General features: G+C 45.8%; 1 protein-coding gene across 17 annotated transcripts in view; it reads left to right on the top strand.

Moving 5' to 3' along the window:
• The window catches only part of BIN1 (bridging integrator 1), a 103,346-nt gene extending 80,027 nt beyond the window's left edge, over positions 1 to 23,319 (top strand). For 7 of the 17 annotated variants that reach the window (XM_075431205.1, XM_075431201.1, XM_075431213.1 and 4 more), the window contains 8 exons: positions 3,136 to 3,264; positions 6,140 to 6,247; positions 8,043 to 8,066; positions 11,653 to 11,745; positions 12,528 to 12,638; positions 14,034 to 14,135; positions 15,358 to 15,408; positions 17,911 to 23,319. In XM_075431205.1, the coding sequence (XP_075287320.1) occupies positions 3,136 to 3,264; positions 6,140 to 6,247; positions 8,043 to 8,066; positions 11,653 to 11,745; positions 12,528 to 12,638; positions 14,034 to 14,135; positions 15,358 to 15,408; positions 17,911 to 18,018 (726 nt within the window). In that variant the 3' untranslated portion in view covers positions 18,019 to 23,319. The remainder of the gene's footprint in view (positions 1 to 3,135; positions 3,265 to 6,139; positions 6,248 to 8,042; positions 8,067 to 11,652; positions 11,746 to 12,527; positions 12,639 to 14,033; positions 14,136 to 15,357; positions 15,409 to 17,910) is intronic. The other 10 variants (XM_075431204.1, XM_075431211.1, XM_075431207.1 and 7 more) reach the window with 6 other exon arrangements.
• Positions 23,320 to 23,497: the final 178 nt, after the last annotated feature.

Below are 23,497 nucleotides of genomic sequence, written 5' to 3'. Positions count from 1 at the left end.
TGTCGTACGTAGCAGTGTGATTCCAACTCCAGGCCTGGGGTGTAGGCTGTCTCCTGTTTCTGGATAGCCTCTCAGAATATTTTTCCCTCCACTGCATTTTTGATTTTCAGGGCTATCTAGGGACAAAAAGAGGATGTTTGTACATTGGCAAAAGGGTATTTTCCAACCCTGCAAGATGTGTGTATGCCTAGCAGTGCCTTTTCAGGACTTCTCCAGGGTCTCTGCATTGCTCAGCGCTGCACAACCTAGAGCGGCTTTGCCACCACCCTGGCCAGGACCTTGAGTAGGGTATGTGTATCGGGGAGAAGGACAGCGCATCCAGCACTACCTTCCTCTTTCTTCAGAGATTGTCAGAACTTGATTGAAATTTGGAACAACAAATCATATAGACTTATTGAGCTGTTCACTTGTCTTGCTGCATTTGACTTCTTCCCTTTCCTTTAGATAGCACACATCAGCCTTGTTTTTGCCAGCCTGCGAGTGCTTTCTCCTTCACTTGCTGCCTTTCCACCCGCAGGAGTGGGGCTGGGGCATCCCTTGTCGAGCAAGCAGAGCATGCTGTGGCAGCCCTGGCTGGAACCTCAGATGGGCCCCAGGCACTGCTGAGGTGGTATTTGCAGCCAATGCTGCCGCCGGCTGGTAGCCTGTTCCAAATCTCTCTTTATTTCATTCTCCCGTGGCTCACTACAGTGAAGAGTAAGAGCTCCCCTCCAAATTCACGCTAGGCACGTGGAGACGGAGCTGGCTCCAGAGCGAGGGAAGGCAAGGACAGGGGTTTCGTACTCCGAGCCAAGCCGGGTGTCTGTGGGGATGAAGTCTAGAAACTAAGCGTGTGTCAGGTTGCCAGCCTGCTGGAAAACCCAAGTGTCTGCTGCTCAGCACTGCTCGACTTTTAATACTGAAATCTTCACAGGTGTCATTACTTCTGACCTATGGGTAAGTGATTTGTGCTAGGGCCCTCGTAGGGAGGCTGGGAGCCTCATCCTCGGGCTGAGGATGGAGCAAAAAGCAACAAGCAAGTACAATTCCCTGGCCTCGTCCTGTCTGAAATATTAATGCAAATAATAAACAAAGGCTGTGGAGAGAAAGACAGCAAAACAAGAGAGACCAAATAAATATGAACTAAATTTTGAACTGCCCCCTATGCCAAAAAATTAGCTCTTTTACTGTCCTTTAATTTTTGAAACCTTTAATTCTTGAAAATAGCTTATTTCTGTCTTTTGGAAGGAGTGACTGCTATCAGCTCTCTGCACTGAAGAATTTGATGATGACATAGGACTTCAGGGGTCTGTGAAATTTCAAAGGTCAGATTTTTGCTCTCAGTTACACCACTGAAACACTGTAATGACACTTTTGGAATCAGTGCAGCTACGTTGAATTTAGACAGGTGAAGCTTTGTGGGATCCAAGTCAGCGGAAGGATTTTAGAGGGTTTATTTTATTCTAGGTGGCAAAGTTATTTGTGCTTGATGAATTTCCAGGTATAAACCAAGATCAATATGCAATCCTGTTGTCTCTGAAATGTAGTTTCAGACTGGTGGTGGAGGTAGTGCTGGACACTGGAAGTGGTGGTCTCCAAGACACTAATACATTGGAAGAAAGGAGACTGACTATTTCAGAGAAATAAATAGCAGAAGAGATGGGATCTTTTTGACTTTAGAGTTTGTGATTGGAGCTTCCCTTTTCTGCAGATGGTGGGTCTGTTCTGAGAATAGCTTTCCCCTGAAATTTCTGGTCCCTTCTTGCAACTGGCAAGCAGGGGAATTTCAGGAGAGGATTGTTCTGAGGGGATATGGACACACCACTTTCTGTAAACAGTGAAAAGTCGGAAGTGAGCACACTACTTGCATTATTTCCCTTAGCCAGCTATTCATTGGAAAATGTGTGTTTGCATGCTCACACTCTCTAAAGTAGGTTAACCTAGTAGAAAACTAGGCATATCCTTAGCAATCTGGAGAAGTGCCTTGTAGAGCTCGGTTATATGCTGGAGGAGTGTGAACACAGAACTAGGAGTCGGGGGTTGCTGTGTTTCAGGTCTGGGCCTGGCACTGATACATTGGGTGCCTGTAGTCAGTCTCTGAGTGTTGCTGCCTTGGGGTGCTAGATATGATGGGATGATCAAGTAACTGTAAAACATCACTGTAAATGGAAAGTATTGTCATTACTGAGCGTTGCTGCAATGTGGGGAGCTCGTATGGCTGCTTTGTTCCAACACAGCAGCAACTCCTCAAAGTCTGATTTGATCTAGAAATTATCATTGAGCCTTGGGCACAGGAAAATGTGAAAAGGATGTGGATGGGTTGATCTAGGGAGGGTCTACCACAGCTTCCCATGGGGCTGTGGATGCAGTGTCAGGCTGAGTCTTCTAGCAGGATCGTGGGTCTTAGGATGGGTTAGAGTTACAGGGTCAGACTTTGTTATGCGTTCTCTGAGTTCTCCATTTGGGAAACAGGACTTCCGTTAGTGTCAATGTTCAGTGGTGGAATTGAGAGCAGGGTTTGGCCCACAGCAATCACGGCTTCTCAGAAGTTTGAATTGTTCTTGCCTAAAGCTAAGTGGTAGTAAGACGCCATCAAGAGCTCCTTCAGACCTTTCTTACAGTACACTGATAACCACTGCATCAGGGAACCAGTACTGGGCAGATCAGAGTCTGTCCTCGTGGTCACCTACCCATAGCAGGACAGACTGAGTCTGATCTCTCATTCCCTTAGGTATGGTAAGTATGGCAGAGAGGCAGAGCTGGCCTGGTCTGTTGAATCGTGTTCTCAGTAATTGATCTGCTCCCTTCCCAGTGGTTCTTTTGAAGGTTGCACATGCTTTAATGATGTATGCATGTCCTGTCAATGCATATTAATTATGTTACGCTTCTCCTCTGCAGAGGGAAACTTGCCCACGGCTGAAGTGTAACTAATGATGCCAAACCTTCTGTGGAGGCGTGTGGTTGTTAGTTGTTTTAGTTTCAATTTGGACCTTCACCCTCCCTCCCTTTCTCTTCAGATGGAGTTGATTGGACCCTGCTCTGTGCCTGTGGTTGTGATTTTCCCCACCTTCAGTTTTTGTGGCTAACCTGATTCCTGTCTCTGGTTTTTTTGGGTGTCGCCGTCTGTGCTGTGGCCGTGTGCTCACTTGCATGCAGTTGAGGAAAGGGCCTCCGGTGCCTCCGCCTCCAAAAGTCACCCCCTCCAAGGAGATCAAGCAGGAGAACATCATCAGTCTGTTTGATGACAATTTTGTCCCTGAGATAAGTGTGACAACCCCTTCGCAGGTTAGCTGCTATGCCCTGCCTTATATTTGTCTGCCTCTGAACTTTTCCTTTTGACTTTTCTTCTCTTTGGAGTTGTCAAGCCATGAAACCTGGTCAGGTGGAGGAGGAAGGCAACCTCAGCATTGGACTGCAGAAGGCAAAGGGTTAGACAGGAGGCTAACTTAGAGGGGAGGGTGGCTAGAAGGCAGCTTTGACTAACATATTGCCCTTTGAGAGCTTTCATTCATGGAAGAAGCAGGAGAAATGCAAATGGTGAAGATGCCAGAAAGTAATCACTGTATTTGTTCAGCAGCAGTACACATGGATTATGGTTCCCCTCGTATCCCATGATGTGCTCTCTCCAGAGCCACTGATCGTGGGTGTGGATGAAGCATGTGTTTCCTGTGCTTGTACATCACCAAGTGCAGACACTGGCATCTGTGCCGGTTCTGGGAGGAGGCAGTTTCATGTTCTCTATGCCCTTCACACATGGGCTTTGTGGTTTGAAGCCAGCACCTGTGCAGGAAAGGCCAACAGGAATTGCATGAAGTTCTCTGCAGAGAATAGGTGCCTCCAGTTTAGATGGGCAGGACTGTACCTGCTGTGAATTCAGGACTGCTGACACAGTCTGTCACTCTTCACCTGCCAGAAGTTCACATAAGAATATTTCTGTCTTGTCATGTGGCACTTTTTGAAGCCCTGAAAAAGGAAAAACATTTTAAAATTACATATTTTCCTCTTCAATTTCCTTTCGATTTATGTTACTGCAAGAGAGGATGCCCAGGTGGGGAATTCTGTGTTGGATCTAGATGATGGCAGTCCTTATGTGTATAGGAGCCTGACCAGATTTCTGGCTGTATCATGAGATACCTGCATCTACTCTTTTTTTTTTTTATATATATATATGGATATATATACATTTTTAAATTTTTTTTCCTAAATGCTTGTTAAAGCACAAATAATGTCTCTATCAGTGCTCATCTGTGAGTCATTCCCTAACTTTTCCTTGCATCATGCTGCTGCATTGCCTGTGGTTTTCCACCTTCTACCCAGCTGCTGAAGAGCAGAGGTGGGGTGGGGAGGGAAGGAGGTCCATGTCAGATTTTACATTGCAATAGATAAATCTTGCAGAGCAGAGAGATGATTTGACAGCAGTGTTGGAAGGTGGGGACCACAGGCAGCTGAGCAAGTCTCGATCATTTTCTGTGCTTCCTTCTCCTGTATCGTAATGGACAGCTCTGCCCCATGGTTTGTATCATGTATTTCCATGTGACCACCAGCCCTTAGTCAGAGATACTCTTCTGCACCTGATAAGTGCTCCGACCCGGGATGGGATCTGCTGTGACTTTCAATCAGATGGGAGTTTTGAGGGAGGACTCTGATTGCCAGAACAACCTTCACCCACCAGCCACTAGCGTTCAGCGTGTTGCCAGGCCATCCCTGTCAGATGTCATAGCTCCAGTGAGCTGTCTTGTGGGAGATCTGGTTAAAGGCAAGGGATGCTAGCCCTTGCATGCAAGTCGTGAATGGCAGGTAAGATTATTCCATGACGGGAGCCATTGCTGTCTCACTACCAAACAAAACTAAAGATTGGGATTGGAGCCTCTCTGATGGGTGACCTGAATGTGTTGGAGGAGCATAGTAGAATGTTGGCTGATTTTTTGCATACTGGTCAGGGTTTACTATTGTAAGATGGGAGAGGTTGGTTCCTTGTCCTCATCCCTGTGGATCTCAAAAAGAGATGTTCACAGCGGGGAGAAAAATTTGTAAGAGAATTGGAATAAGAGGAAACTAGAGGAGGTGAAAATGGTGTGGGTTGTATTCAGAGGATTTTCTCTTAAATACAGTCTCTTGCTATTTTCCAGGAGTTTTTCCATTATGGGGCTATGATATAACTGTGGAGACCAACCTGCCAGACTTTGTGTGGTGTTGGAAAGGTAGCTGAAGCAGTAGGGCCAGTGAGCTGGGAGATCAGTGGAAAGGGGCAAACCTTCCTGGGCTTCCTGGAGAGAGCAGCTTTCTCTAAAGCTGAGTAGAAAGGAGTGTCTTGTAGCAGCTAGGTTAAATCTAAAAACCAAAAGTGGTAGTTCAGTTTTGAATGCTAATGACTCATGTCCATTGTAGTGGCTGTTTTACTAATGGTGAGCAGTGAATGTGCCATCACTGTCTTTAGCTAGAGTGTTAGTCAAGGGAGTTATTCTGCTGACTTTGAAGAGAGTAGCAAAGCCTCTCAAATTTATGCTTTGTTAAAGACTAGTATGTGCGTGTTTCTGGGATGTCCAGAAACGGACACCATTGAAAACAGCATTTTTGAAATGTCAAATCCCTTCGCTAGGATGGGCTGCCATATTCGGTGTTTCCATCTCAGAAGGCATGGTGGAATTAGGCGGTTTGGGAGTTAGCTCAGAGGTTTCTCAGACTTGCCTTCCAGCAGTTTGGGTGGTTTTCTGCCTGGATCTCTGTTCCTGAGAGTAGTTGTATGGATGGCAGCTCCTCTTTATGTGGCTGAGGGAGTCTGTTCTGGGCTGTCAGTACAGAGGCAGCTGGGTGAGCTATGGGGAATGGAGGTAAATAGATAAGAAATCCTGAGTTGTCAGTGGCAGTGATCCTTTTGACCATAGCAGGTCAGGTGCTTAAGCCATGTCAGCTCATTTGGCCAGGTGGAAAGATGAATGAGTCCTGTGGAGAAGGCCCAGGTTTGGTTTACAGTAGCACCCATGTGAACTGCCTGTGATTATGGGCACCGAGCAGTCCGGAGTCACATCAGATGTTTGCATTGCCACCACATCTTCTGCGCTTGCAGCCTTAGCCTGGCTAGCACATACCGTCCCTCTACTGTGTGCGCACATGTGTGTGTCTAATGCTCGTACTGCTTTTCTTCCTCACTGCTGCCAAGTTTGATGCCCCTGGGCCCTTCCAGGAGGGAGCCAGCCTGTTGGATCTGGATTTTGATCCCATTAAACCAGATGCCACTGTGGGGAAGACCCCCACACCCGCCTCCCAGGTTGGTTCACCATTCCTTCTCCCTTCATGACTGACTTGTTGCCAAGTGTGGTGCGACCTGCACCCACGTGAATGACAGTGTGGACCTGAGCTGTGGGTGGCGAGGCTGGGTGCCCAGACCTGTGCCTTGCAGATGGGTACCTCAGTCTTCTCTGCTGGATGTGTAAGTCCAGTGAGAATCAAGTGGCTATTAGCCTAGCCACAGTCTGGCGCTCGGTGTTGGTGGGATGCTTGTGCTTTGCTCTGATGATCTACTGATTGACAACTCGTTCAACTTGATGTATGTCCCTCCCTAGACTAGCATCTGCTGTATGCTATATGGGTTTAAACTGTTACTCTGTGGATGGGGATTCACCCTCAGTTCTGTGCTCCAGCTGTAAGTTGCTCTCAAAGGGGTTTTTAATGAACAGACACTCTGGTAATCTGCAGTTACTTAAGGTGAATAAAACTGCAGACATTTATTCAAGTGATAAGAAGCCCATCTTTTTATAGGTATAACATAGCCTCTGTTCATAGCTAAGGAGAAGCTTCCTCCCTGAGCATAGTGCTGCGCAGTGCGGTATGGAAATGGAAGATGCCCGATTCTGGTCTGTACCTGGTCCTGTCCACTGTCAGAGGCAGTGGAACGCACTTCATTTTGTGTCTAAATGGCTGGAGGCTGTGAAGTGCATCCTGAATTTGATGGTTGTCCTCAGACTTTCCATTTCATATGCATGAAATGGTTATATTTTGCCTGTGGTTGCCATTAAAATTTGTAATAAACATAACTGGGATGTTTACAGTAATTCTCCAGTATCATCATATCAAGTAGGCCTGTATGATGCAGATTTTTGTAGTGGTAAGACCTCTCTAAGAAGAGAGATCAAACATTACACATTTGATTTTTCTAAATTAAAATACTATATCTGTAAAATGCTAATTATTATCATAGTTTGACACACACCAGTATGGCAAGCTACCACTTTATGGAACTATAGGTGGGCAGATACGCCTTTCATGTCTGCTTGCCTGGCGGAACAAGCTGCATGCTAGGATAAACTTTTTTTAATTACTTACTGGGATTTTTTTTTTCTGAATCACCAGTTATAACTTGGATAATTTGATATACTGACATAAGATACAAGTATAAATTTGACTTAAAATGGAATTATTTGTTACCCTTCCAGCAAGCAACAAATATTACATTGAGTGGATTTTCCAAAACTGCTCAGCAATAGCATATTTCATATTCTAATGAATTTATTAACTTCAGAAGTCGTTAAGAGTCTGAAATCAATACTTTCTAATGATAGCACAGTAAAAAACCTAGCCAAAACCACCCAGTTTTCAAATCGGTCAAATTTATTTCCTATACAGCGGGCACTATGACAGAGAGATTAAGATACTTCACTACTGATCTAAAGACACCAATTGAAGTCTTGTTCTGAAATCATGCTAACTCTGTTGGGTGTGGATATGTGGGAGCATATTTAACCCGGATGGACCACAAACTCATGAGTTTTGTTTTTTCTGGCTAAGCGGTCTGCCACTAGTAACTGAATGTGGCTTGGCTGTCTCCCTTCATACCAGAGGTGGAAAAAACCCTTACTCAAATGCCTTGGTACTTAGATTTGGCTATGTGGTGGGGAGTGGTGTATAAATTCAGGTAGTAAAAAAATATTTTTGAAAACATGCAAAGATAAGCAGTGTTGAATGTGTGTGTCTGCTTCAGTCTGATCAGTGTCTGTGACGTTTGTACTCACTGAAATAATCACGTATAAACATGTTTTATTTTTGTTGCTCTTTGACATGCTTAGTCTTTACCTTGGGATTTATGGGAGGTAAGAACTTCATATGGCTTTTGTCTCTCATCATGTACTGTGCATGTGCCAGTGCCAGCTCCATGTGCATACCTGTCTGCTTTCCCTCGCTGCTTTTCCTTTCTGCACACCCCAAAACAAAGTTGCTCCGTGCGCTGCTAAACACACTTTAGCACCTTCTGTGAAGCCCCAGGGGCAGCCACATGTTTGCAAGTCAAGGTCTAGCACTCTAAAACTGATGTTTCCACCAGCACACTATCCTATTGCCATTCCCTGCTAACTCACTTACCTTTCCTTTGACATGATGCTGTGATGTTCTCCTCAAGCTTAGTCCCGCTGTGGCATCATCCTAACCCTCCACTCCCCAGTATTTCGTAAACTCTCTACATCGTCTTATTCTTGTGTGCGATGCATTAATGTCTCAGCTGCCCCTCGTCCTTACTGCCTGTACCATTGGGTATACATACACATTTGGAATTATCTGTGGTGTTGCTGTTTGTTTGACCATTGTTGCCAGAAAGGTTGGTGTGAAATAGCTTAGCCTGTGTCTACACTAAAAGTTAAATGTAGGCCCAAGACTTAGCTGGTGTCTGCCTCAACCTCAGCTTTGGAGCTTGCTGACAAAGGAGACCAGCTTATGCATGCTCTGCGTCTGAACCAAAGCCAGATCCTCATTTGTGCCCTCTAGATATGTTGGGCCTGGGAAGGTCTCACATTGCTGAAGATAAGCCTGTTAGGAGATATTTCAAGCACAACTACTTTTGAGCCCCTCTGGACAAACAGCCAATAGTGTGGACAGAAAACGCTTGGTTTGGGTACTTAAGCCTGTTGCTTGAGCTGGCTATATCCCATGGTGTAGATGTAAGCAATGTCCTTGGCTTATGCTAGGGAATTGAGTCCTGCCAGCTGTGCCATTCTCAAGGGACAGATCACCATGTAGAGTCAGTGCTTGGGAGGACATGACTTAACCCTTGCTGAGAGCCTGGCCCAAGGGCTCGCTGTGGCCAGTACTCTCCTTCACATGAGCTTGGGTCAGGTTGAAGAAGGTGCTTCCTTTGTGTGTTTTATCGGCCATCAGTGTTTAACGTCTGTCGTTCCCCTGTATGTGCATTGTCTGTCTGTCTGAGTAAGAAAGACAAGTCTGTGTTTTTGCAAGGGAAGATCTTGTGCCTTTCAAGTGGACGGGCAGGGTTGAGGTATGACTGTGTCAGAGCAGTGCTTACAGTCTGTGGTGTGAAAGGTGTTTTGGGCCATTTTTCTCATCCTGGAAACTGATTTCATTCAAAGGACAGTTCAGTCAACCAGGGAATGCTGCTGGACAAGATGTTCTTACCATGCCAATTCTCACCTTGGCACACCATACACAGTATGCTCTTCAGGTCTTCTGAAGTGTTTTCGCTCTAATGTTGTTCTCGGCTATTGATGAGAGGAGACTTGTTGAGTGGTTATGTAGTCCTATATGCCGTGAGGTTAACAACTGCACAGAAACTTGGATGCAGCAGAACTTGCTTTGTTCTGCAGACTAGGAAACTTCTTGCATTCGGTGTGTGTGATGCTGCTGTTGGAATAAGCAAAGTTTTCAAACATGGCAACAGCAGTGAGCAAGTCTTCCATTTTTCACTATAGTATCTTTCCATGACTGTAAATGCTTTTATAGGCCTTGAGATGCCCACAGGTATATAAAATAGAAAAATAAGTAGCTGACATGAAAATGCCCTTTGAAATCCATGGGATTAATTTAGATTCAGTTTCTCTGGTTATTAAATACTGGTATTTAAAATTAGCTGCTTTTTAATAAGGAACTCATGTTGAGCTCCTTTTCACTTGTCCTCATAAAAACTGTGCTTGGCCAGGTAGAGTTGGGCTAGCATCTGTTCCAGTTTCACTGAATCCAAATGAAAAGCAACCTGGGAGTAAATCTAGTTAAAGAGGAGAAGCTTTTGAAGCCTTTTGTATGCATACATTTATGAAAGCTGCTGTGGGAATCCTCTGCAGGATGGGAGCTGCTCTGCTGCTTGTAATATCCTTTGGCAGTACAGGCCTGTGGACATGGTGATGGGGAGACATGAGGAAGGATGTGACAGGAGAGGAAAGCCTCTGTTCAATGGCAGCATTGGAGCAGCTGAAGGTGAAGTAATGGCTTTTTATTAAATCAGGGATCTATTTCTTTTTTATTGCTGCTGTTATTAAAGAACGACTTGGAGCATTGTGCCAGTGCATGGCTAGTAGCTACACGGGTGTGGAGGGTTACCATGGTCACTGCTTTACACTGGGCTTTTGGAGGGTTGGGGCTAATGAGAGCTGTGACATTGAGAAATCTGGACAATGCCGTGTTTTGAACGTGGTTGTGTTAAGAGGTACATGTGTTTACCAAAGGTATCAGGAATGTAGGCATGCAAAACCTGGGTTATTTACATATGTTAAAAATGGAAAGTCTCTGTACAGCAATCTCTATCGTGGAAATATGAAGTGGGTATCTGGTTAGATTCTGCAGAGACACCCATGTGCTATCTGGTATAGAGAACAAATGGATATAGACTGGCCATTTAGACACTCAGGCCACAAATTAGATCCCTGAGGTTCTTGCCAGGAGTCTTCCTGGGTGCTGCCTGGTCATTCTCCCAAGGGGCTGATCTGCAGCATTGATGCTGTCAGATCCAACTTGCTCTCTGTGTTGCTGCAGTTTCAGGGGGGGCAAATGAATATCTTTAATTTTGTGTTAAAACAGAGGTAGCCTGACTTCAGGCAAGGGAGAATAAAAACTTGAACTGCTGGGTGTTTGGTTGGTCTTTTGTTGTGCACAGAACCTCCTGTCTGCAGGCTTCCTGGAGCAGTCTCTGCCAGGCAGTGATTTGTAGATGATGCGGAATATTCTTGGTGGTTGTGGCAGCTTTTGTGCATTAGAAACTCCCATCTCCACCAACACAAATGTGTGCACGCACCATGCGGAATATTCATAGCAAGTTGTTACTAATAGAATATTCACAACAGGATCCAAATCCGTGACTCTTTGGGCCTATCCAAAATCAAATTGGATGGAAGTTAGCACAGTTTTCAGTTCAGTTTGATTCAGTGCTGATGTCATGTAGGTGCTGGGTCCAGACTAAGTTCCATTTCTGGACACATTATTACCACGCTCTTCTCTTTCTGGGAGTAAGCAAAGGCTTAAATATTCCTTGATGGTTGACCCTTGGAAGTACCCTACTGAGAGATCCTTGTCCCTTGGCATGCCAGCAGACTTGTATTCACATACAAGTGGGCGATCTGTATGTAATAATAGATACTGTGCGTGTGTAAAGCAGGTCTGCAATTTAGATCATGAAAAGAAAGAGTCGCACAGGAGTTCTGGCTTTTCATTGACTTCCTCTGGCGTATTGCCTGCTGCGTGGCTGGAGTGAGGGAGTGCAGGCTTTACTGTGATGGCACTGGGTTGCAGAGCAAGAGGGAGGCACAAACCTAGCAAGACCCTGAGGCTTCTCACCTATTTGTCAGCAGATGGCAGCAGTCAACAGCATAGAGCACTTGGACAGGCTGAGCCGCACTTTTCTGCACACATGTGTAGCTGTAATGAGCATAACTCTCGACCTGGATGACTTTTGTATTGCAGCCTGCAGAAGCAGCCCATGCAGGAGCTGAAGCAGCTGGATCAGAAGCAGCAGGTGGAGCTGAAGCATCTAAAAGCGATGCTGATTCAGGATCGGTAAGCACCTTGAGAGACAGCAGTCCCTTTTCTCCATCACATCCCTTTGTCATACAGCAGATGTGGGAGGCTGGGCTGGGAAGAGATGTGTAACTGCTTGCAAAAAACAGTCCCTGCCACCCCAGCGGTTCCAATGCTCTGAATCGGAGGCCAGACTTCTGTTACATTTTATCTGTGTAATGCTTAGGGAGAAGCTCTGCTGGAAGATCCACACAAAGAACTGTCCCATCACCCTTGTTGTGAAGCCAGCCCACGCCCCAAGCTGCACTAAGCTTGCGTTGTCTGCTGGATTCCTCCTTGCTTGTTGTTCACTTTACCTGCCCTGTGCTCGGGCTCTGCCCGTGTCTCCTGAATATCCATGGTTCTTATTTTTTTCCCTGACACTGCAACTTTTTTTAGGGGGCTGGAGTAGGTCCGATCTCATAGCTGCGTGGTTCCTATAGGCTGTTGCATTTGAGTTGTCTGTTCCATGATGGCTCTACAAGAACTGCGTCATGACCGCAACGAATGGGAAATGCCAGTCATTATGGTCCCAGAAAAACTCAATCTTCTCTGCCCTTCTGTAGCCTTAAGCAAAGGATGACAGCGGTCGCCTCTCCTGCCTTCTCACTGCTGCCGCTGCTGTCCATTGGGGTGGTGTTGTCACTGGTGTGCTGGGAAAACCTGCTGAAGCCATGGGTAGGGTTGGGATGTGGATCCTCCAGGGTGGACCTGGAGCTGCAGTTTTGGATTCTCTTTTCTCAATGGCTTTTTCTCCTTCCCTGGCTGCTGCTGCCTACCAGAGCTCTCTGCCTGCTGTTGTTGTGGAAACTTTCCCTGCTACCGTCAATGGCACTGTGGAAGGAGGGGCTTCTTCTGAAAGAGCTGATATGCCCCCAGGATTTCTGTTCAAGGTGAGTGTGTGGTGGCGGGGCACCAAGTTCCTGGTGACTTTTTTGTATAATGAACTAACTACTTCAGCTCAGCATGGCCATGGGCTATGCCACATTGAAAGGGAGAAAGGAAGTTGAAGGAGAGATACACCTTCATCTCCAGCAGCCCAGCTTCATGCAATTCCAGGTGCTTCACAGGGCTGTGTAAGAGTATTGGTGTCTTAACATTTGGCTGTGCTGTACAGGGAAACTCCTCCTTCTCTCTGCTGCAGTTATTTCTATCTCTGGTGGTGTGGTAGTGCCAGTCACAGATCCTGGATAGTAAATAAGAAGTTATGCTCCAAACTGGAAAGGTTAAACGTTGCAAGTGGCAAATGAGGAAGAGTTGGAAACACCAGTAAGGATGGAGGACTTTGTGGGGAAATTGGAAAGTCAGGATGAACAGGGAAAAATACAGGATTAGACAAGGAAGTCTAGTGGGTAGTCTGAATACACCAAAGATCACTCCCAGCTTGTTTCAAAGGTGTGGGAGGAGGAGTGATTCTGGGCTAGGCGAGGCCACAAATTTAAAGTGCATAATGGAATGTGGTAGCAAGACAGCACAGATGCATCATGCCCTGAAAGTGAGAAATGACAGTCTCCTACCACAGGAATGCTTTTCTTCTGCTTTAGTCATGTCCATGCATCATTTTTTTTTTTCTCGTGGGACTTCTAACAAAAGCAGAAGAATGACAAAACCATGAAGAACAATAGGAGGCTCATCACATTTACACTCGCTACAGGCAGCATTGTAGACAGTAGTGCTCGAAGTGGAGAGCTGTGGTTTGAAGTAGAAAAGCTGTAACACAGATGTTGGTTGGAATTAGGCTGAATACCAAAGAGAAAACATGGCAGGATACAATCACCTGAAGATCCAAACTGATGCTCTTCCCTACATTTCCTCTCCCTGCTTGCTGTGACAGAGATGGGAGGCTGTAATCTCTAATAATCTGGCAGTCCAGCTGCAGAAACAGTACAGAGCACTGTTCGAGTGAGTACAGGTGACTTCTGCCCTGTGAGGTTTTTAGGCTCTTTCCATGGGGATTCAGCCCTCCTAAGGAAGGATGGGGAGGTGCTGGTGCGTAGCAAGTTGAATGAGACTCACCAGGATGCCCCTGTGGCAAGGGTGAGCTGCGTGCCAGGCTGTATGAACAAGCATGTAGCTGGTAGATTAAGGGAGATGGTTATTCCTGTAGATGTGGCATTTGTGATCCAAGCTTGCCCTGCCTCGAGCAGCAGATTGGATCAGATGGCCTTCAAAGGTGCCTTCCAACCTGAATCATCCAGCGGATCAATGAAGCAGAAAGCCTTGTCACCCATTACAGAGCTGAGAGAGAAGGCTGGCCTCACCCAAGCTCTCCTCGCCTCTCCCCATAGGTCCAGGCCATGCATGATTACACGGCCACTGACAGCGACGAGCTGCAGCTGAAAGCCGGGGACGTGGTGCTTGTGATTCCATTTGAGAACCCTGAGGAGCAGGTGAGTGGGGAAGATGGTGTGAGCCTGGGCTGGGAGGAGCCAAGGGAATTTCCAGAGCTGCTTCTTCCTCCACTAACAGTCGGCTGGCTGGATGCAGAGCCATCAATTTGTGGCTGGGAGCTGGCGGGACAGCCGGTTGTCCTTGAGCTTGAGATTGGCTTCCTGCAACAGAGGGGAGGACTCTGCTTGTGACTGGGAAGTGGAGACATTATCCTGCATAAAGCATGTGAAATAGCAGTGGCTTCCTATCCCTATCAGGGCATTTGAGCCAGTACAATGGCTTCCTTGATTAGGGAGCCCAACAGAGCCCATACTTCGCCTCTTCACTGCTCCTAAACTTGATGCACATTCCCTGTGACCACTGGAGTGCAGACTGTGGCACTGGCACGAGTGACCCACAGCTTATGATGGTGTGTTCTCCCCCTCTGAGAAATGCTGGAGCTCTGAGACAGCAGTTTGCCGTGGATGATATCTTGCGCTTCAGCATAGCAATGGCTGTTTCCAAAAGACAGTGTTTGGTCGGGAGATGGCAGCGGAACCAAAGGCTGGAGCAGGTTGCTCAGCCTCAGAGAACAGTCTTACTGTCCATCTCCAACCTGAATTTAATTGGCAGTGTTCTTTAATCTGAGCTATTTCTAGAAGCCTTGAGTAAATTCTTCTCACTTGCTGTGTTTGAGGGCTTCCAGCTCATAATGTCTGCAGCAGTTTTACTACTTTGGCTGAAAGAGGTGGTGATTTTATAAAATTCATGCTCATGTCTCCAGGTTTTTGTTTGGAAAAGGGAGTTCTCCAATTGATTCAGTAGTCACCACTGCTTTGGCTTTGGCCAAGCCCAGACAAGATCTGGATTCCACAAGGGGTAAAGAGAAGGTGATGTAGTTCACTGGCCACAGAAGATGTGGATCCTCTTTGTGGCTCAGCTGTTGGCTTTGTGAATTACGGAGGTAGACCTTGCTGCTGCTTGTGAAATGGGAGCTATAATGTGCCGACAGCTCCTGCAGAGCTAGGTGCTCTTGGGGGAAGGGTTGTATGGGGAAGAGGCAGTGATTCCTTCTGGAGTCAAGACTCTTCACTGAGTGGGACTGCCTTGCACAAGCATTTGTGAGCATTTCTTCTTGGAAGGCTTTCTGGATGGGAAAGAAGTGGCAGCTCCCCTAGTTTCTGTGGTAGGAGATGGCATTTGTGGAGCAGAGTTTTTCAATGCCCTATGTTTGCACTCTAGCTGGATGTGGGTGCAACAGCCATGAACTCGAGACTCTCCAAGCTGCAGAGGGTGAGCTCTGAGTGTTGCTAACATGATGCTGTAGCTGCACTGAAGCCCTCTAACCCTCGTACAGTGTATCCTGTGCTACATCTCATTTCTCTAACCTTGACCATACCCAGACAGAAAATGCTGGCAGTTAACATGTGCATGAACGGTGCACGTGAGTGGAGGAAGCTTAGGACAGTAGACTGTAATCCATGTCCCCATCTTGCAGCTTAGGTGGCGGTTTGTAGGTGCATCAGCCAGGCCTGGATTCATCATCTTGACAGAAGGCGGCGTTGAGGGCAGTAGCACTTCTAAGCTGGCACTTCGAGTGACGTAGTTCAGAATTGGCAAGGGTCAGTCTGAGTCCTCGTGTCTAATCCCTACAGCTGAGGAGACCCTTCGTAGCAGGATGCAGCAGGGGTGGTGCATGCTGTATGGCACAGACGCTTTGTGCAAATGGATGAGCTTTTGTGCTTGCCGTGCTGTGAGCTCCATGGAAGCTGCCTTCCAGACACTTGGGCCCAGTGTCTTCCGCCTAGTCATTTGTCTTCCTGATTTATGGCGTGTCAGTCCTTCCACAGCCCCTGCAGCTGGCTGCTGCAGATGGGCTCCCGTCTCGTGCCATTCCCATGACGTCCTCAGAATGCTCAAGTCTCAGGCAGCGGTGAGGGCTGGCTGAGCCCGCAGGCACCCAGCACAGCCTGTGAGGAGCGGGGGACTCGGATGCAATGGCTCGTCTGAGCTACTGCCACATGAAATGTTCAGAAAACAGGACCAGAGGGCAGAAGCTGCAAAATGGCAGCAGAAAGCGGTATGTGCTCCATGGATCACCCTTTTCCTTCTCTGCATCCTCAGTCACCAAGACACCAATCTCATTCAGCAGCGGCCCCACATTGTCCCTAGTCTTCCTTTTGCTACTGATGTAGTTGAAGCCCTTCTTGTTGTTTCTGACATCCCTTGGAACAGGTTGCCCAGGGAGGTTGTAGAGTCTCCTTCTCTGGAGATATTCAAGACCTGCCTGGACAAGGTCCTGTGCAGCCTGCTGTAGGTGACCCTGCTTCGGCAGGGGGGTTGGACTAGATGACCCACAGAGGTCCCTTTCAACCCCGAATATTCTGTGATTCTGTGATCACCCCCAGCGAGGGCTGCATCACTCCTGCACTGTGCAGGTGCAGTTTCAAAGAACGTGTTTCAAGGGAAGCATTGCTTGGCCTTGGGTACATACCCAGGTAACTCCTGCCAGTTCCAGGAAAGCAGCAGTGTCAGAACAGCTGTGTGAACCACACACACGCATGCCCCGTTTCCCCACAGCTTAGAGCATGTGGATTCCTGAGCTCTTCTGCCCTGGCAAGTTATGTAGTTGAATGTGATAACACGCCTCTAAGTGAGTCTGCATGCTTTGCCAGGAGGAGTGGATGCAGAGCAGGCTGTTGAGTGTGGAGGCAGCTCTCTTGCCTCATGCTGCAGTCTTAACCCATAGGCTGTCCCACTGCAAATGACTCACGTGAGTGAGTATATTTGCATGCTGAAGGGGTGCTTCCATGGTAGCAGCGCCAAGGCATGCAGAGAAAAGGGTTGTTGCACACCTGGGCTGCAAGCCATGCAGCCTTCCCACCTAGAATATCTCATCTCCCTCCGTGCTTTGGATGGAGCAGAAATACTGATGCTAGACACCCTGTGGGCAGAGGGTGGGAAGACTTGTTGTCCTCCTGAGCAGGTTCTACCAGGCAGGACTCCATTTGCCTCAGTGAAAATCCATTCCTGTTTATAGATGTATAGGTTTGGTGGCTAGGGAGGACCCTTGTGAGAGACCTTGTCTTGCATCGTGTGTAGCAAGAGTTTGGGATTTTTGCCAGCCTCACTTTGCATCAAGCCCAGCAAACTGCTGGGTTTTGGGAAGACGGGTTGAGCTTCTCGGCTCCCAGTTCTCGCAGACCAAGAACTTCAGCATAGCAAACAAGACTCATTTTTCCTGTAGCACCTCTCTAAAATGCTAATGCTCCTGGTGTCCTGACTGGAGCAGGGGTGAGCACCTCTGGGGAGTTATTCATCCTTTCCAAAGACCTGTGCCCAAGGCAAATGGGATGAATTGCACTGTGGAGGTGCCTGTCTCTTTTATGACTATGGAGGGTGCTAGACCCCTCGCGTTTAGACTGTGAAAGGAGAGATAGGTGATTCCCATCCTGTAGCTCCAGAGACTTTCTTTGGCATAATTTGTCTGACTTTGGTGGGTGTAAATTATGACATGCTTCTATTATAGTTCCTAATTGTTTACAATTTCACTGTCTCTAGACACTCTGGGTCAGATAGGAGTTTTGGTATTGACTCCAGTGGAAAGTAGCCTTCTCCCTATTTAAAAAGCAATGAAAGCACTTCGTTTGCCCCATCCTCTTCCTGGATTGTCTCCAAGCCAAATACGAGCATGGCTTTGATAATGCCTTGACACACCTCCTTGGCCTCCACTTTGTAAGAAAAATCCCCAGTCACATCTATCCCTCAGCATCTGATCTCTGTCTTCTCCTCCAGGATGAAGGATGGCTGATGGGCGTGAAGGAGTCTGACTGGATCCAGCATAAGGAACTTGACCAATGCCGAGGGGTTTTCCCAGAGAATTTCACAGAGCGAGTGCAGTGAAAGCCCAAGCCCACCAGCCGCATTTCTGCTGGAAGAAAGCAAGTTTTCTGGTAGATAATTGAAAAAGAACAGCAAAATGAAAAGAAAAGAGAAAGGAACAGAAGCCTGAAAAAAAGTCAACTTAAAGGGTGTGTTCTTCTCAAAGGGCAAGGTTTCAGAAGTAAATTGAAATTCAAAGTGTTATCAAAGTATATGCGTATTAATAATAATGAGGCAAGACAAATACCCTCTTCCCCCTTTGGTTTTAACAGCATTTGAATTTAGAGGACTGATGCAGAAGCAACTCAGTGTGGTTCTCTAAATACTGCATAAACTGAATTGGCGAGATGTCAGTCTGATCCCTGGAAAGGCAGGGCTTGAGAGTAGAAGCTGCATTTGCTCTTGGGTGGGTTCATCTGTGTTGTCCTGAAGGTGGCTTGCATGGCAACCGTAAAAATTCAGCCTTCCCTACATGTTCAACCTACAGTAGGCCAAACTTTCTGTTATGCTGTTGAAAAAAATATTTAGTGTATAGTGTTCACCAATACAACGTGTGTGTGTGTGTACTTTTTTCCTTTAAAACAATGTTACACAAACTGTGATTTTTCTACTTGTAAAGACAGAAGAAACTACATGGAAAGGGCATGGAGAAGACGAAATGTGTGAAGCTGTGCTCAGTCCAAAGTTCTTTCAAATGCAGACACCTAAATTCTTGCAGTAGTATTGGCCTGTGAAGTGCTAAGGGGAATGGACAAATTCAAGGGGAGAAACAAGACAAAACAAGCAGATGCCATTTGCATGGCTCTGCAAGTTAGGAGAAGGAATCCTTTGCCCACAAAAGCCTGTAGGCAGTTTCAGAAAAGCTTAAATTCATGTAGGTGGAAGATAGTTCTAAAATTCGGCTGGTAGAAAATTTGCTTTTAAAGAAAGAGGTAAGGGAAGAAAGAATTTTTTCTGAAATAATTTGTGAAGAAAGAACACTGAGGAAAACTAATTTGCTTTCTGTGTTTTTAATTGGCATTGTTATTTGTGGAATTGTATTTCTTAGTTTCCTTTGAAGAGTTCTGTAAGTGAAATATTGTTAGATCAGCTTTCTCCAGTGCTGTGCTGGTGATCAAGTTAACATCTACGAAAACTGGACTCTTAAAATACTCATTCAAAATGGCTGCATGACTTCATGATATTTTAATACATTAGAAAGGAGGGCAAGAATATCAAAGTGTCAGTGTCAAGAAGACACTCTGCAGTCTAATACCGATGCTCAGACCTTTCCTATACCTTTCATTTGCTTCTGCTTGTTTTTGAGTTTTGTTTTTTAGTTTGAACAAGCAGATGACAAGGCTGTTACACTTGTTAAAATAAACCGGTCTGACCCTTCAAGACTCTAAAGTCCCACAAAGGTACTTTAAACTTTAGTTGAATACTGATGCAGCTGGCAAGCAGGTCGGGCTATTACCAGTTTTTTTGGCTCCCCCCCGCCACGATCTTTTGGCCTTGAAGGGATTTTTAACAGTGAGGTCACCTCCTGCTGTAACAGGACTAACTGTTAGGAGCTGGCTTTTGTCAAAGGTGCACGGGATGCTGACACACACTACTGAAAATCCCACCTTTTCCGATCTGTTTTGATTATTTTTAGGACAACAGAAAAAACATTGTAGGGCAAAAGTGTTGCTTGGGTTTTTTTTTTAGGAATTTTTATTCAGAGGGACAGATCAGATTTTGATTAGGAAATGTATTGTAATAAATGCAGGAATTGCTGGCGTACCTCCTGCTTTCAACTTGGGAGATGATCTGTGCTAGTTATTTACAGTGATGTAACAGACATCAAAATCTGTTCTATATACCCAAATCCCTTCTCCTTTATTTTTTTTAAATAAACATGCAGCAATTTATATTTTACATCACTGTTACAAAACCCAATAGTATTAAGGAGTAACTGCTCACACTACAGAAGGACTGGACTCTGCAAGTTATGGTATGGTGAGCTGTTTCTTTAGAATACTACCCTGTTGATTTTTTTTTTCTTTGTCACCAAGGTTGTCTTTATTATTACTCTTTTTCCAAAATATCTATTTTTATGCATTTGTGACTCCCATAATGCTTTAAAGAATATTCATAGAAAAAATATACATTTAAATATACATAGAAATATATATTAAAAACGGGTTGATCCAATTAACATAATGCTGTCAGCTTAAAATGTTTATTTTTATGCAAAACCTGTGGATTATTGTTTTTTTAAGGAAGACGAGATTCGAAATACCAGAGCTGTGATTTTTTTTGTCTTGCAAGTAATTGTTCTAGAGCATTTAGAAAGCTGTGCTGATACCTAATTTATTGTGGGGTTTTTTTGCTGTTGTTGTCTTCTGCTGTGTTTGAACCAGATGACTGTCCCAACAAAGATTCTCGTAAGGCCTTTTCTTTTTATTGAGCTTGCAAAGCAACTATCCAGTACTGTATTGTCCCTGCAGAAGTGGTAATGCTCTGCAAAAAAAGGGATGTTGTTTTCAGGTCACGTGAGTGATGCTCAAGTATTGCTAGTGGGGAGGATGTCGCCTCTCTCTCCGTTTGCTTCCCCCCCGCCCCCAGACCCCCTTGCAGGCAGGGTGAATTACCTGCGTCTTGCATTGCTTGCAAATAAGTGGTGTCAGCACATCTCGGCCAGATCCTGAAAATGCAGGATCGAACCCACAGTTTATAAATTGCCTTATATGAGAGTAGGATGGCATAGCAGGAAGCTTGTAGGTGGCAGTGAGTTTCGGAGCTAGGAGATCTTTTATCTCCGAGATCATGTTCAGCCCATTGTAAACAGCCCGAACTCCCCCCATTTTCAGTATTTTTACATCTGCTAAATACCTTGGTTCTGGCTGGTATTACCTGGTGAAATGAGCTTCCCGTTTCCTTTGGCTTAGGACTGATTCCAAGAGAAAGAGGGGCAGTAAACTCCCTAGTAGGCTGTGCCCACAGTGGTTTTTCAGTTTGCGGGCTGAACTGAAAAATCTGGGGAAACAAGTTGTGAGGGTGACCTGAAGTTGTATGGGTGACCCAAGACCATTTTTTTTCTTCATTTTCTTAGTGGAATGAAAAAGGGAAAGGTCAAATATTAAAAAATATCCTTTCAAACCAAAACGAAGCATTCATTTGTAGGGTTGCTTTTTCACTTTTTAAAAAACATTATGACTTGGGCTGCAACAAGTCGCTTTGAAGCAAAAATGTGAAACCTTCTGTACTGAAAATGGCGAAAGAAAATGTTTTAATGTTAATAGACTTTTTGCCTTTGCCTGTTTCTCTTAATCTGATGACTGGTTTCAGTTAACCCTAAACATTATCTACTGAAGCGAGCCCAAAGAAGCCTGTTGCCCAGTTCTGCTCCACTGACAGGTACACGGGACCCATTTCAGGGGTTACCTGGTATCGGGCCTGGCAAAGCTGCTGTTTCCCCATCTAATAATCTTCCACTTGATTGTTTTACTGGGTGAACAATAAAAGCATCTCTCATCCTGTGCCATTGACTGATTTTGTAGCCTGGCTTAGAAAGACATTCTTGCTCTATCGGTCTCAGTTTGGTCACAGATTTATGACTACAGATTTATGATGCTGCTCCAATTTGAGCCTAATCCCATTGTGCAGTGGGAATTACCATTTGCCCAACTGATAAGAAAGAAATAAGGCATTGGTTTTTCTCCCTTTTTTTTCTGTCTTAGCAATGTCAGTAATATATCTTTGTTGAATAGAATTAGGGAGAGGTCCTAGGGTAGAGATGAATGTGTTGTTCCAGGCGAGACTCCTGCATCCTCTGTGCTGCTTTCCGTGGGCATTTCTCAGCTCTCTGCTTTTACCACCTTGGTGTTTTTTGGCCATGAAGGAGATGCACGGAAAGGGGTTGTGCAGGCTTCATTCCAGCTGCTCAGAGCCAGTCCTGCTTTGGTCTGTTTGCCACAATCCTGGAAGCTTTGTCCACAGCTGCAGAACCTTTTCCTGTCCCACCATCCAAAGACCGTGGCCAAAGCAAACACCCCCAAGTTGAAGGGGTGTCTCTTTTATGACCTGGAGTGGGTGCAAGGGCTACATATTCTGCCTGGAATTGGATGTCAGCTCAGTTAAGTTTTGTGACAGCCTCTTAAAAGGAAAAGGCCCAAGGCTGAGGAGATGCTGGGGGAGGATACAGTGTCTTTTTCATTTTGGGTTGATGCGAGGACTGCTGCACCGCTTGGTTCCAAGGAGGTCCAGAACCTCTTTGTTTAGGGCTGAAAATAAAATGCGAGTGATCAAGATGTGCATGGTCAATATAACAGGTGTCTTTCCTGCAAAGGACACCTTCAGAGTGTCTCAGCCCTTTGTAGGAAGAGCCACTGATCTTCCACAGCCAAGTCCTGTGTGCTTCTAACACAGCGGCCTCTGATTCCAGTAGCCTCTGTGTCTTTCAGCATCTGGCCCTGCTCTCCAGCTCCTCCTCCTTCCCAGCCTCTCCCATGCTCCTTGGGGATGATGGTAGCATAGGGTACTTCCCACTAGCCTGAAATGCAAAGCTAGAAGGTGCACAAACATGTCCATTGGCAAATCCTACACAGTGCAACTTGATCATGCTAGTATCAGGAAAACAAGCAACAGCTTTTCTTCTCTGAGCTGCCTGAGGGAAGCTGTTCCTTGCCACACAGGTACTGTCGCCCCTGGCACTGATGCAGACACATCTCTGCTTGCGTGCTCTGGTTTAGACGTTTCTGGGTAGCAAACGCCTGACGGAAAGGGGTCCTGCGTGGTGCCCAGAGCTGGATTGTGCCACCAGCCCTTGCGAAGCCTGGGGTCTGTAGCTGACACGTGGGGGCGGACAATTAGAAGGCCATTTCAGAAATTTTGTGTATGAAACTCAATGGAGAAGCTCCACCTGTGAAGACTGGTCCGTATGAACTTGTACTCTGATGTGTCTTATGGCTATAACTCCTTCACCTGTTTTTACAGTGTCTTCTGCTAATCCTGTTGCTAGTCTGCCTTTCATGTAGATGGTCCCTACTTCAGACTTGCCAGATGCGGTCCTGGGCTTATTGCTTCTCTTTAACTGAATCAAATGGCAAAGACTTTGGCAATGTATTGGCAATCTCTTTTGCTTCTGTTAATTCAGACTCTAGAGTTTAACTGCAATGACCTGAAAAATGTTTGGGTTTTGAGTGTTTTTTTAATTATTTTAATTTTTGTTTAAACAAAGCTGAACAATTCCCATTGTATTCAGAGCTGTGACGCCCAGTTTCAGTGACAAGTACTAGATGGATTTGTCCCATTTTGTTTCTTGGCGATGTTCAGAAATATAATTTGTGTCATCCGAAATCCAGTGTCAGTTTTTCTTTCTTGCTCGTATTTTTTTTCTTGCCTTTATATTAAGAAGCTGAAACAATTCAGGACTCCTCAAAGAGGTGAGTGGCTTCAAAGAGGCTTGGTTTGTCTAGACACCATTAACACTGGGAGTTCTTACAAACACGTGGGGTGGAGAGGGCGATGCTGGTCC

Source organism: Opisthocomus hoazin, chromosome 9 (genome assembly GCF_030867145.1).
Source record: "Opisthocomus hoazin isolate bOpiHoa1 chromosome 9, bOpiHoa1.hap1, whole genome shotgun sequence".
NCBI lineage: Eukaryota > Metazoa > Chordata > Aves > Opisthocomiformes > Opisthocomidae > Opisthocomus > Opisthocomus hoazin.
This window is presented reverse-complemented; position numbering and strand designations above follow the sequence as displayed.